The sequence below is a fragment of the Marmota flaviventris genome, chromosome 2 (assembly GCF_047511675.1).
Source record: "Marmota flaviventris isolate mMarFla1 chromosome 2, mMarFla1.hap1, whole genome shotgun sequence".
NCBI classification, from domain to species: Eukaryota; Metazoa; Chordata; class Mammalia; order Rodentia; family Sciuridae; genus Marmota; species Marmota flaviventris.
Genome location: NC_092499.1, coordinates 190,054,679 through 190,069,404, shown reverse-complemented (window position 1 = coordinate 190,069,404; position 14,726 = coordinate 190,054,679). Strand labels below are relative to the sequence as shown.

The following is a 14,726-nucleotide window of genomic DNA, read 5'->3' as shown; positions in this document are numbered from 1 at the left end:
CAGTGAAGGTGAGATGCGGGGCTGCAGGGGCCCGAGGCCCTGGGGGACCTGAGCTCGTGACCTGCCAGCCGATCGGGTTGCGCAGGGGCTGCAGGGCTCGGGCCTCCGAGCGCCAGGTCTCCGGTGCTGCTGCCGCGGGGGCGAGCGGCTCTAATGAGCAGCCGAGGCTCTGTTGACGTCATTGGTTGATGTTTCATCGGTACCGAAAGTTTGTGTGCATTAAATATTCATGCGCCTCGCGTCTAGCAAGGAGAGGATGGTTCTTTCCCCACTTGCCCCAAGCCAGCTATACAACTCCAGCTTCCAGAGGTGGTGAATTGATTCATTTGCTTCTCAGAGAGCTTTGCCTCCCCTCCGTGGGGACGCCAGGCCTGGAGGACACAGGAGGCAGGAAGCAGGCCTCGTGTTCTGCCCTTACGGAACTCGCAGCAGCACAGACAAGATTAGCACAGGCCGAGCGTGAATGATGATGGAGGGGAAGTCTGTGAGCCTGTGTGCTGGGGATATTCCTTTCAGAGGCTGGGGGCTGGGCAGAGGGGCTCTCCGCCCTGGGTCAAGCCGAGTTAGAAAGCTGCCCATGCTGCTGCAGGACTTGTCAGAGCCTTGACTCGGTGCTCACATGGTGGCACTGGATGCGGGGAGGAGCGCCTAGGAAGCCGCATGGTGCCTTCCTATTTGCCCAGTGACTACTGTCATCCTGGAGCACTTGGAGGGAGGAGAACCCCTCACAGAGCTGCTCTGGATACCTGGTTGTGGGGGAGGGATGTGGACTCTGAGGTCACACAGAGGGGAAATAGAAAGTCGGCATTGAGACTTCAGATGAGGGTCTTTGGACTCCAAAGCCCATGCCACCCTCACTGAACCCTTCCCCAGGACTGCCATGCCCCCAGGTCTGCATGGGGTCCTCGAGGGGTCTCTGTATGCCCACCACAGATCCTCAGGGTGACCTCGAGCCTCCCCATCCACAGCGCCCAGCTTCCTGTATTTCCTGGGTGAGGCTGGAAGGCTTGAGGGACCCAGTGATCCCCCAAAGCTGGACTCTGGCAAGGCCTTGGTCCTTCCCCAGGTCTGGGGGTGGGTGGGGACCTTGTGCCAAAGCCCCAGCCAGCCCTGGACTTCCCGGCCTGTCCCCACGTGACTGTAGTGTGGCTGGGTAGGATGGAGGACCTGGGACAGGCACCTCTGCCAGGTTTCTCGGGTCGCTGACGGCAGCGCTGAAGGCTCAGCACCCAGGTCCAAGCTGCCTGGCTCTGCACGGTGAGCATGCTTCTGCTCTTGGCTTCTGTGCAGAAAATGACACCCGGCCCCGCCTGCCCTTCACGAGGGCTCATTTGGTGTCCCCACCACAACCTGCAGTGGGGAGGGTGGACCAAGGAGAGGCTCGCTCACCTGGCTGGTAGGAGTACGGGCTTTGACTAGACGGTCTGGCTGCCCCCCCTACTCCTCTCAGGACTCCGTCACCCCACCCACACCCTTCACTGACGGTGACAACCACGTGGTGGGAATCCCGCCCCAGACCTCACACCATGAATCTAGAAACAGCTCAGGGGGTCTCAGGGCTGTGCTCCTGGGGCTCCGTGGTCCCACTCTAGAGAGGTAGAATGTCTCCCGGCAGCACCTCCCCAGCAGATCAGGCCCCGTACGGCAGCCTCTCAGAGTTCCCAACACATAGGACAATGAATATTTGTTGGATCTATCTGCCTATCTATCTATCTATCACCTATTAATCTATAATTTACCTATAATCTCTATCATTTGTCAATTATCTTCCTTTCATCTATCAGCTACTATCATCTCTATTTATCTATGACCTCTCTGGTTGGTCAGTTCTCTACCTGCCTACCTGTCTTATCACTATGGACCCTTCCTCTATCTACTACCCTCTACTTATCATAAGTATCCATCATCCATCCCTTGTCAATCAATCATCTATTTTATCATCTATCCAGCTATCAATAACGGGCCTGCCATCTGTCCTCCTTTATCTATCTGTCTGTCCACCCACGTTCTCAGTGAGAACAAGATCCTGCTGGACACGCTGCCTCGTGACTCCCGCTCCCCTCAACAATCTATTATAACCACTGCTCCTTGTCAATAAACACGACTCTCCTGCCCCCCTTCTTGCGGGCAGGATGGAATTGCCTCGTGTGAATGTGTGGTCATTTGTTTAACTGATTTTCCTTGGGACGTTCGGGCTGCTTCCAATTTTTCATTATTGTAAACGATGCTGCGGTGGCCGTCTCTGGGCTTGGCCTTTGGGAACAGCCATAATGATTTCTTTAGAACCGATTCTCGAAGGTGGAAGGGCTGAGTCGAAGAGCAAGTGCCTTAAAAAAACGATTGTTTTAATGTTTTAAAAAACGCTTTCGATGGATCTTAATGATGCTTGGTAACTTCCATCAATAAAACGACACCCATTGGGTGATTTTTACCTGCAATTCTGTTGGGAAGAGAGAGCTATGGTGGAGACTGGTGGACAAAGTCCCATCAGTTGGGAGGTGGCCCTGACGCTCAGGCTGGGTGAGAGACCGCTGAGGAGCGCATGCTCACTGCCGAGGGCTGGTCTCACTGCAGGCACCTGTGTGGGCACCTGTGTGGGCACCCGTGCAGCTGGGGTCTGTGTCAAGGTGGCGACTCCACTCTGCGTCCTCCGGCTGCCCCAGGTCTTCGTTGCTGCTTGCCTTGAGCACTGTGGAGTCTTTGGAGACCAGGGCCCCACTGTTCAGGTCTCTTTGCTGCTCTGGCCCCTGGTCTGTGGGCAGGCACTGTCTCTCCTCTCTGAGTCTGCTAGAATCTGGAGGCCATGTACTAAGTGATTAAGACCATGAATTTCTAGAATCAGGTATCCTGAGCTGGAGTCTCAACTTAACTGCTTACTAGCTGTGGAGTCCAGGGAAAGTCACTGAACCTCTCTGAGCTTCAAGCTGTAGTCCCTACAAGGCCCAGGATTACAAGGAGGGTGTGCAGTGAGATCCAAGAGACCTAGGAGTCTTTGCCGCTCGGCGGAGCACATGCGCAACTGTGTGTGGCTTGGCCCTGAGCACTTTGGTCCACATGTGCTTGTCCCGAAGCCAAGGGAAGGGACTCGGGGCACGGCAGTGGTGGCTGTGTGTCTTCCCTTGTTGAGAGGCACAACAGAGCCAGGCATTTGCTCCCTGGTGTGCATCGTGCTTTTAGTACTCAGCAGCTGCCCACAGCGAGCCAGCAGGCACCAAGGTCTGCTGGGCCGATGGCAGAGGGCTAGTGGCTGGAGGCCTGTGATAAACACCTCCACCTGAGGAGTCTCTCTGGGGGACTGGGAGGCCTGGCTGTGTCTCATACAGTCCTGGGCAGACAGGAGACAAGAAGGGCCCAGGAGAGGAAAGGGTGATTCTTTTTTGTACAAAAAGATACCAGCTGAGACACTGGGGCACACCAGAGCATGTTTCTGGGGCAGCCAGAGAATCAAGGCAGGTCGCTAGCGAGGCTCCAAGCAGCCTGGGTTGCTAGGCAAAGGGCCGCGGACACAATTGATTGGCCTTTGGGGGCTGCAGTGTTTATGCCGCTCAAGGCGGAGAGCGGCAGAAGTGGCCTGCAGAGCTGCCCCGTGGTGTCAGGGCCACAGCGCCGGGTGGGGGAGGAACAAGCCAGGCAGGGCTGAGGCGAGAGGCTGGCTACCCAGCTCCTCGTGCGGGCTGCTGGGCTCAGCTTTCTCCTCCTGCCCCTGCCCTGAGCTGTTGCCCTCACTAGTCCTGGAGTGCACAGGGCAAGCCGGCTGTGCAGAGGGCTCCCAGGCAGTGCCTGTGCTTAGTGGACCCTTCTGGATGCCATTGTCACACCCCCGACTCCCAGCCCCTCATCAACACCCCAGCCCCCAGCAGGATGCAGCAGGCTGTCCATAATACAGGTGCAGAATGTGAGAGCGCGGCCGTACCCATGCCAGGGGGCCATGGGCCTCAGTGCTGTCTGGGGCACTGCATGTGTATGGAACACACAGGATCAAAAGCCAAAACTTGAGCTCAAATCCCCACAGGGCCATTTCACCGCCCCCCCCCCCCCCCGCCGCCATGTCACTCTATTTCTCGAGACAGACCCTGCATGTGAAGTGGAGTGACTCTGCCTCCCCTTTCCAGTTTGGACTGAGAACCTGAATGTGATATCTGGTAAAGCACTTAGCGGGGGCAGCAAGACTGGCAGCGGGGCTGGCACGGGCAACTGCTCAGCTGCTCAGAATACCCAGCCAGGTTACTGCTGCTGTCATTATGGATGGAGAAGGGGCTGGCAGTGGTTTGGGGATGAAGGAGGGGACACCTCCCAGGGCCCCTGGGCAAACAGTACCACCATCACAGGGGCACTGAGGAGCCATCCTGAGTCTTCTCCTCAGCTCTGCCAGGTCGGTGCCTTCCACAGCCCTGCAGAGGGGGGCAGGATGAGTACCCCAGTCTATGGATCAGGACGTGGAGCTCACAGGGAAGGGTTTTGCTCTGGGGGCAACCACTGCTCAGCACAGGACAGTTTGCACACCCAGCCAATGTCTGTGGTGGCTCCTCCCATCCCCTTCCTACCTCCCAGCTGCTGTTGAGGTAGCTGCTGTCATGAGCCCCATCTGCAGATCAGAAACTGAGTCCAAGGCAAGAGGAGCCAGGCCACCTGTAGCTTCTGCATGGCCAGGAGATCCCCTGAGCTCTGGGCAGGTGGTGAGGGGCAAATTCCTCTTTCACTTCTATAGCATCAGCCCTCAGCCTGCATCTCTCCAGACCCCCAGGCCCTGGCTAAGGTCCATAGTCATGGGACAGAGCCTGAGGGGGAGACTGGTGGCTGAGGAATGGCCTCCAGTCTGGAACCTGTGAATATAATACCTGGTCAAGCAAAAGAGACTTTCAGATGTGATGAAAGATCTTGCAATGGGGAGTCATCTGGATTATCTATGGGGCACAGGGCCTTGGAAGAGGGAGGGAGGAGAGCAGAATCAGAGAGGGACTAGAAGAGGCCATGCTGCTAACTTTGAAAATAGAGGATGAGGCCACGAGCTGAGGGGTGAAGATAGCTTCTAGAAGCTGAAAAAGGCCAAGAGAAAGAATCTCTCCTGGAGCCTGCATAAGGCAGCAGTCCTGTCGACACGTCAGTTTAGGACTTCTGACTTCTAACTGTAAGCTAAAGGATCTGTATTGCTTTACAATCATGAAATTCATTTGGAAAAATAAGAGTTAGCCAAAAGCAGTAGCCAAATCATAGCCAAAGCAATCTTTACCAAGAAAAGCGAAGTAGGAGGCATAACAATACCAGACCTTAAACTATACTGTAGAGCTATAGTAACAAAAATGACATGGTACTGGCCCCAAAACAGATACGTAGACCAATGGTACAGAACAGAGGACACAGAGACAAACCCACATAAATACAGTTATCTCTTGCTAGACAAAGGTGCCAAAAACGTACATTGGAAAAAAGATAGCCTCTTCAACAAATGGTGCTGGGAAAACTGGAAATCCATCTGCAGCAAAATGAAATTAAACCTCTATCTCTTACCCTGAACAAAAATCAACTCAAAGTGGATCAAAGACTTAGGCACTAGAACAGAGACCCTGTGCCAAATAGAAGAAAAAGTAGGCCCAAATCTTCACCATGTTGGCTTAGGACCTGACTTCCTTAACAAGACTCCTAAAGCACAAGAAGTAAAATCAAGAATCAATAAATGGGATGGAATTAAACTAAAAAAGCTTCTTCACAGCAAAGGAAACAATCAAGATCGTGAAGAGAGAGCCTATAGAATGGGAGAAAATCTTTACCACACGCACCTCAGATAGAGCATTAATCTCCAGGGTATACAAAGAACTCAAAAAAACTTAACACTGAAAAAACAAATAACCCAATCAATAAATGGGCTAAGGAACTGAACAGATACTTCATGAAAGAAGAAATACAATTGATCAACAAACGTATGGAAAAATGTTCAACATCTCTAGCAATTAGAGAAATGCAAATCAAAACTACTCTAAGATTTCATCTCAGTCCTGTCAGAATGGTAATTATCAAGAATACAAGTAACAATAAATGTTGGTGAGGATGTGGAGGGAAAGGTACACTCATAAACTGCTGGTGGGACAGCAAATTGGTGCAACCACTCTGGAAAGCAATATGGAAGTTCCTCAGAAAACTTGGAAGGGAACCACCATTTGACCCAGCTACCCTACTCCTAGGTTTATACCCAAAGGGCTTAAAATCAGCATAATACAGTGACGCAGCCACATCAATTTATAGCAGCTCAACTCACAATAGCTAAACTATGGAACCAACAAAGGTGCCCTTCAACAGATGAATGGATAAATAATTATGGTACATATACAAAATGGATTATTACTCAGCCTTAAAGAAGAACAGAATTAAGGCATTTGCATATAAATGGATGGAGCTGGAGTGTATTATGCTAAGTAAGCCAATCCCCCCAAACCAAAGGCTGAATATTTTCAGATGCTAATTCACAATGGGGGGTTGGCAGAATAGAGGTACTTTGGACTAGACAGAGGAAAATGAAGGGAGGGGAGGGGCTATGGGGATAGAAACGATAGTATGATCAATCAGACATCATTACCCTATATGCATGTATTAATATGTGACCTGTGTAACTCCACATCATGTACAGCCAGAATAATGAGAAGTTATACTCCACTTATATATGATGTGTCAAAATGCTTTCTACTGTCATGTATAACTAATTAGAGCAAATAATAAAAATTGAAAAAATAAATTGCTATCTGTAATATACTAAATGACAAAACATGATCAAATATTGCTATTAAAAACTTCGTTTAAAAAAAGAAGAAGAAGAAGAATCTGTATTGCTTTAAGCCACTGAACTTGTGGAGATTTATCACTGCAGCCAGAGCAAACCCATATGAACTGATCTGTAAAAACGTCCAACTGACCTCACGTGGGTCTTCCGTGGGGCTCTGGGTATGCTGGAAGAATCAGGAGGTGTGAGGACAGACCGCAGCTCCGGGGCCACACCTGAGCCACCATCTGCACTGCTCTTGGCCACCCCCGCCCAGGCAGCTGCCGACAGGAGCAGCTCTGGCCCCTGCAGCCTTTGGGCTGCCTGTGCTCCTGCACAGTGACCAAGGTACAGTGCTTTCTGGAAAAGGAGTGGGAGAGAACTTGAGGGGGGGGTGGTCTTTCCCAGAGCTGCTCAGAGCCTCACTTTGCAAAGCAGGCAGGGTGGAGCTGCTGCCATCCAGCTACTGGTAGGCAGTGCCACCACAGTGCCCTCCTCGCTGTCCCCTTCCTCTGTACCACACGACCGTCTAGCTTGCCCCTGGCCAGCATGGATCTCTCTTGGGCATGTCTTTGATTTCCCAATGGAGTCGGTTGTGTTTGAAACTTGTCCCTCTACCCAGTGGCTCAGTGGGGAGAGCATAGGCTTGAGGGTTGGGGACCTGCATTGGATGCTAGGTGATGTCTTCTGCTAGCCTAGTGGCAGAAGCAACCTCTGAGCCTGGTTCTCAGAACCATAGCCCTCCCGTGGGATACGAGGGGACATTCAGTCTCCCCAGCTCTTCCAGATGTCAACTAGGTCAGTCCATCTTGGTATCCCCAGCACCTGGTCCAGGGAAGCACCTTCTAAATGTCTGTTAAGTGAAGGAAGCACATGGGAGGCCCAGGTCCAAGCGCAGAGCCTGGGCAGAAGCAGCTCATGGCTAAAGCTGGATAGGGAGGGTGCAGCCAGGCCCCAACCCACCTGCTGCCAGTCTTCCCGTGCCCTCCTCCCAGGCCTCTTTCAAGCTGCTTCTCAACACCTTAATGTTGACACTTTTTGGTAGGCTTTCAAAATTGCTCTATAATTATTTTCAAAAAGCATCTTTGCAAATTGGGCCTTTGATGTCCAGGAGCACGGCATAGGTGCCTTTTGTATTCTGTAACCCGTGGGCCTTGCTACCGGGAAGCTGGGCAGAAGCCGAGGTGCTCCTCCGCAGTGCCTGGCCTCAGAAACCCGTGTTGATGAGTGAATGCTGGGCGGGTGAAGGGGTGACATGAGTGTGACCAACGGACAGGGGAGCTGGAGAGCAGTCAGTGAGCCTGGTCTTCTCTGCAGCTCAAACAGTCTTGGAGCAGGTATGTTCTGTGTCTGCATTTGCTAACCCTACTCTGTGGCTTAGCAGTTCTGCCAGATGTGTCATTCAAGACATTTGGAAAAGGAAATTGGTGTGTGTGTGGGGTGCCCCTCTGGCCAGAATTGCCTGGAAAATCATGGTGTTCTGCCAAGTTAGACAGATCTCTGACGGGGCTTCTCAGAGCCTTCTATGCTAATCAGCGTTGCGGATCCAGGAGCATCAGTGATGCCCTTTTCTCCAACTTATTGACCAGGGGTCCGTCTTCCAGGGCGGGGGTCCGTGGAGCAGGCTGAGAAGGCTGCAGTAAGGAGGAAGGAGCCTCCGGCTGGTGGGAGAGCAATGCATCAGAGAGCATGGCCCTACTGACCAACGGCTCAGCCTCTGCTGGCCCCAGGAAGCTGGCCTTGACTCTGCCTGCAGCAGAGGTCCTTGATGGACAGCCTCAGAGCCCTGCAGTCATGAGGAGAGGTGTTGCTATCATTGCTTGTCCCCGGTGACCTGCCTTAGTTCAGAAGAGCCAGAAGGTCCCACAGTTTTCACCACTTTATTATCTTCTGCACCCACTAGGTCCATGCCGTGGGCCACCCTTCCTCCAGAAGGGCTTGTCGAGGGTTAATCCATAAGGTCACTTGAAAACGAAGCCATTATTCCCTTCTTAAAGGTTAATGTGTTTTTTTCCTGGAGTGTGTGAGTAGAAATTTCAAGTATTCCACATTCTTCATGGAGCCGGGAGAAGTCCTAAGCGCCTTCAGAAAAATGAGCCCTTGGAGTGTGAGCCTGAGAGCCCCAGCAGGATGATTGGTCCCCAGGAAGTGTCACTGCCTGCAGAAGGGTCCCAGCAGGTCTCAGGGAGCTGGGGCCCCTCCCCACTTGCCAGTCATTCGGGGCTCCCTATGGCCAGCCTCTCTCGCCGGCCCAGCTCCATGTGTGTCCTTGTGTGCTCAGCTTAAGATAAAACAAGAACCAAGTCCCTATTCCAAGTGCCCCCTCAGGTCAGCGTCCACCCTGGTCCCATTAGCCATGGTCACCCTTGGCTCTGCTGGGTCCCTCTCCATGGAGAGGAGGACTGATTAGACCATACCCCAGAGGGCTATCCAGGCGCGTCCTCCCCTGCAGCGTCTCCCAGGTGCCTACCTCAGTCTGCAAGCTGCTCTGCGCCTCTCCACCCCCAGCGCAACTCTGGCTTCCAGGTGAAGGAGCGGCCACGTTAGACCTGCACCTCCCTTTGTAAAGACGGGGTTTCCTGGCTCATCTGCTACCACCCAAGTTTGCTTTTGAGCTACAGTGGACCAGAGGTGACAGGGCTCTTCTGGCCCACAGTGTCAAGAACACTACCATCTGGCCCTGTTTTCTCTGAGTCCACCATCCATTGTCTTTGGGGACTGCCACACGGTATTTGCTTAGCCCTCAGGAGGCCTCAGGAGATATCAAGCACAGTGACAGTCACACCATGGTCGTGACCCAGAAACATCTTGAGTCCTTTAGCAATTGCTCATTGAGGGCCTCTGCACTGAGACACAAGCAGTCCCCTAGGGCCAGGGCAGCCAACAAGATGCAGAGCTCTCCACACAGGCTGAGGGCATCTTCTAAACTGACCAGGGCTCTCACCCTGGGTGTCCACAGGTGAGGATTTGGTACTCCAAAGAGCAAATGGGATCCCTGGCACAGGAAGTGCAGTTTTCTGAGGATATTCCCCACAGCCAAGCATCCGGAAGAGAGAAGGGGTCAAGGATGAGCTCAACCGGTCAGCTGCTCATCCCTGCAGCTCCAGGACCTGACCCACCCAAAGGCTGGGGTTGGAGACTTTGGTCCTCACCCCACCTCCTTTGTGGAAACAACAGCTCATTCCTTATTCCATATCAACAAAATACACCCAGACATACCATCACCCAGAATAAAAGACCATATTTCCCAACTTCCCTTGCAGTTAGTTGTGGTCTTGTGTAGATTTTGGCTGATGGGATAGGAATGGGAGTGATGTGAACCATTTCCAAATTGCACTCTCACCTCCTTGCCCCTTTATTCCCTCTCACTTGCTGGAATGCAGATGTAATGGTAGGGACAGGAGCAGCCATTTTGTATCTTCAATTGGAAGCTATGTGCTGGGTGGGATACAGAGAAACAAGATAGAAGGGAACTGAGTCCTTCGCCATCAACTCTGGTCTGTGAACTAAAAGCTTTATAGGAGAGAAAAATGGGTTTCTGTGTTGTTTGAGCCACTATCATTTTGGATCTCTGTTGCAACAGCCAAACATATAAGCCCCAGCAAGGGCTCCATGTAAACATTCAACCCAGATGAGACAGCAGGGATGCTACCCAAGTGAAGCCCCCTTTTCTCCCACTTGGGAACTCTGGGTCCAGCCGGCTGCTCCCATCCAGGGCCAGCATGGCGGCTGCCTCCCCCTCTGCCTGGGAGGGCTTCTCCACCTTGCTGCTTCTGCTGCCGCCCACGCCATCGCCCACACCATCTCTGAGCTGGAGGAAGGACTGGGGAGGGGGGGGGGAAGCGGGGGTTCTGCCAGCGAGGCCGATGGAGACTTAGTCCTCGGCAGCCCCCTGACCTTCTCCTTGGCCTCCCCCCTCCCTGCGAATGGAGGCAGCCTGCAAAGAACCCCGGGTCAGCTGCACCGAGGGGCCGCTGGGAACAAAAGACTGTCAGGGATTGCAGATGGGCCTACTGCGATGTCAGCATAATCATTCACGGCCTGGCTCATTCGGCCTCTGCAGGCGGGCGGGGCGCTCTGCTCCGTGATCTCAGCCTTCCCTAGGCGTCCCAGCCCCGTTCCCATAAAATCATAGGAGCGCTGCCAATTAGAGCCCGGCCAGCCGAGGCCCCTCGAATGTGATCAGCCATAATAACTTAATAGCCTTAAGTTTGGGAGGCTGCTTCTGAAGCTCAGCGTCTTCGCCCCCCGTAGCTGGGCTAATCTGAAAAGGCTCTGCCAGCCCTCCCCACGCCAATTATCTCAGGCTCCCGCTCCTGCAGAGGGACCTGTCTCCACAGCCTGCCTGGCCACTTAGCTGACAGGCACGGGGTGGGCCTGGCTCCCCGCTCTCCACCTAGCCAGCGTCCCAGCCCAGATTTCCCCAGAGAAAACAAATCGCAGGATACAAAAGACTGGGCCTTCACCCCACACAGCCACTTGCCCCCCCCCACCCCAAGCCATCAGGAAAGTGCCCACTGGGTGTCAGAGATCATTCGAGAACAAGAAGGACTATAACCGGGGAGAAACTTGAATATGCACCACTTTGTGTTGGATCAAGTGTACCACACAGCTGGAAGGGAGGCCGGGCTGGAAAACAAATGTTCCAGTGTCTTTATGAGTGACCTCCAAGTTTCCACGGGCTTCTAATCCCTCTGTCATAATTCAACTTGTTGGCTTGGAGATGTTGCTGTGGCCGCTGGAATTCCATGATCTCCCAGAGGCTCTGCAAGCCAGCGCGGTTCCCTCCACAGCCAGCACACGGTCCTGTTCCTCTAGTGGGGTAGGAGCCCGAGTTTCCATCTGGCGGGTGGAAAACCCCTCTGAGCTGTGTTCTAGAAGCTGGATCCAGGCAGGCACCAGGGAGAGACCTGGGTGGGGGGGTGGGGGTGGGAAGGTCTGCCACAGGGCAAGTGGCCACTGTTTCAGAAAGAGCTTACCCCTGGGGGAGAGGGCCAGGGGCCTTCTAAGAGATGCTGGTAGGACCAGCCCTTAGCAGTGGCCCAGCCACCCTCTGTCAGCCACCCCCTCGCAGTTCATCCATTCAATGACCTCCCTCCGTCATGCCACCATCTGACTTGATTGCTCAGAGCACCTAGAACTCACAACCTAAATGCAGCTTTGGTTTCCCCCAGGGTGGCTGGCAGCTTCGAACATGGCTAGGGCTGTCCTGCTTAAGTGCAGATCCCTCCCCGTGAGTGAGGCTACGCCTGCTGCACTTCCCAGCTGTCCCCTGTGGCCAAAGTGATGGTTTAGATTGGGTTCCAACTGTGACTTCTACCTTGCTCTTTCTCTGGCTTCTCTCACATTCTCACTGTGAGGATGGAGAGGCCCTGTGGCCAGGAGCTGCTTTCTGTAGACAACGGCCCTGTGGCCCTCTCTCTCCCACTCAGATGTGAGCCCTGTGAGGTCAGAGCTGTTATTTGTCATGTGTGCTAGCCTCTGGTTGCTGCTGTAACAAAGCACCACACACTAGGTGGTTTATAACAACAGAAATTCATTCTCTCACAGAAAACCAGAGGCTGGAGGTATCCGCAGGGCTGCCTTCTTCTGAAGGGTTTTGGTCAGAGTCTCCTGTGCCCTCCAGTTTGGTAGCTCTGGACCTTCCTTGGTTTTTAATCCAGGATAATCTCATCTTGAGACCCTTACCTTAATCATGTCTGAAAACACCCTTTGTTCCATAAAGCCATAGTCCAGGCTTCTGGGGCCATGTCTTTTAGGGGCCACCATTCAACCCCCCTGTAGCTTGTTCTCCTCTGCATTTTACCCTGGGGTCTGTGGCAGTCCCAGGCATTTCTGAAGGCGCCCAATAAACACATGTTGATTGAATACGGTTAACTCCATGAGCCCACTTGCACCAGTCTCTTCTGGAGGGATTCTTAGAACACAAGGGGCTGAGTGGACCCACTCCCAGAGCTGTTGACCCGCAGGCCCACAGTGCCGTCTGCAGGGGGCAGTGGGGCCTGAGTGGAAGGTCTTGCAGGTTCTCTCCAGGGGGCCCAGTGGAGGTCAAGATTCACCCCCAAAATAAAATTTGTGGGTTCTGGGCTGCTTGTTCCACAGAGAAAGAAGCACAGGGTGAAGATATCTTGAAGCACCGCCATTAAAATGGATGGTTAGCCAGGAAGACTCGGGGTTGTTAGGGGCTCTCCCCAGGCACAGCCTGAGCTGGGCCCCTTGCTCAGGTGTCCTTTCAGCACAGCAAAACCTGAGGCCTTCCTCCCACCCTCCCTCCTTTCCTCCTTCCCTTTTCTTTTTGTAAAAAATAGTTGCTTTGAGATGGAATCCACATATACCCATGATGAGTTGCACTATTCAGTGGTTTTTAATATATTTACAGGCAGGTGAAACCATCATCACAGTCAATTTCAAAACATATTCATCACCTCAAAAAAGAAACCCCATGGCACCGAGCTCTCCCACATCTCCCAGCCCCAACCCGAGATGCTCACTAATCTGCTTTTGTTTTTGGAGGGCTCATACCATATGTGGTCTGGCTTCTTTCACTGGACAGTGTTTTCAAGGTTTAGCCATGTTGTTGAAGGTATCAGTACTCATTTCTGTTTATGGCTGAATAATGAATATTCCATTGTTTGGATAGACCACATTTTGTTTATCTGGTTGTCAGTTCTTGGAAATTCAGGTTCTTTTCCGCTATTGTGAATAATGTTGCTATAAACATTCATGTACAAGTTTCTGTTTGGACATATGTTTTTATTTCTCTTGAGTATATACCTAGGACTGGAATTGCTGGGTCATGTGGTAACTCTGTTTAATCATTTGAGGACCTGCTACACTGTTTTCCAAAATAGCAGCAGCATTTTAAATTACCACCAGCGGTCCATAAGGGCTCTGGTTTACCCACCTCCTCTGAGAGCCATCATCTGTCATTATTTAACATTTGATGCTAGCCATCGGGTATGCTGTGCAGCGTCTCATGGTGATGACCACCTCTTTGTGTGCTCATCGGCCATTTGTGTATCTTCCATAAAGAAATGTCCTTTTGCCCATTTTTAGATTTTCATTATTGACTCGTAAGAGTTCTTTATGTCGTCTAGCTGCAAGTCTTTTATCAGATATACAATTTGCAGTTATTTTCTCAGCAAATTGTATATGATCACAGTACAGAAGGTTCCCTCCCACCTCTTTGTCCTCGGGCTCTCCCTGTCTACCAGTCTGGCCCCTAGGAGCCATGGTCTGTCTTCTGTTCTTACAGTTTTGCCTTTTCCAGAATGACATGTAAACAGATCCAGTTGGTGCATGGACTTTTGTGTCCGCTTCTTTCAGCCAGCCGAGTGCATCTGATGTCCCTCTGCACCGTGTGTGGGCAGTGCGTTCCCCTAAGGCCACGCCACCACTGACTGAGGAACGTGGGCTGCTTCTAGCCTCTGTGATCGCAAATGGGCCACTCTGCACGCTCACTTGTAGGTCGCTCGCATGAAGGTGAATTTTCATATCCCTTGGGTTAGTGTGGGAATGCGGGATCATGGAGTGAATAAGTTTATGAGAAGCTGCCCAGTGGTTTTTCCAAAGAGGCTGCAACATTTCGCATTCCCACCTGCAATAAAGGAGAGTTCTGGTGGCTCTCTCTGTTGGCATTTGGCATTGTCAGATTTAAATTATTTTTTCTATTCTAATAGGCATGTAGATATATCTCAATATGGTTTTAATTTGGATTTCTCAAATGACTAATGATGTTAAGCATGTGTTTATTGTCTACTCATTTATCTTTTGTGAAATGCTGGTTCAAATCTTTTGCCCATTTTCTTGAGCTTTTTGTTTTTTGATTACTGTGTTGTGAGAGCGCCTCATATATTCTGGACATTTGTGCTGTCAGGTATGTGTCTGGCAACCATTTCCTCCCAATTGTATTAATCACCCATTGCCACATGACAAATGGCTTCCAAACTTGGCAATTAAAATGATAAACATTTAT

The 14,726-nt window shown here is 52.0% G+C and overlaps 1 protein-coding gene across 1 annotated transcript in view; it reads right to left on the bottom strand.

The window, feature by feature from the left end:
• Positions 1-10,801, bottom strand: part of Apcdd1l (APC down-regulated 1 like) — a 114,040-nt gene extending 103,239 nt beyond the window's left edge. The window contains exons 1-2 of the mRNA XM_071607439.1: positions 10,766-10,801; positions 10,430-10,574 (exon numbers count right to left, since the gene is read on the bottom strand). Coding sequence (XP_071463540.1) covers positions 10,430-10,574; positions 10,766-10,801 — 181 coding nt within the window. The remainder of the gene's footprint in view (positions 1-10,429; positions 10,575-10,765) is intronic.
• Positions 10,802-14,726: the final 3,925 nt, after the last annotated feature.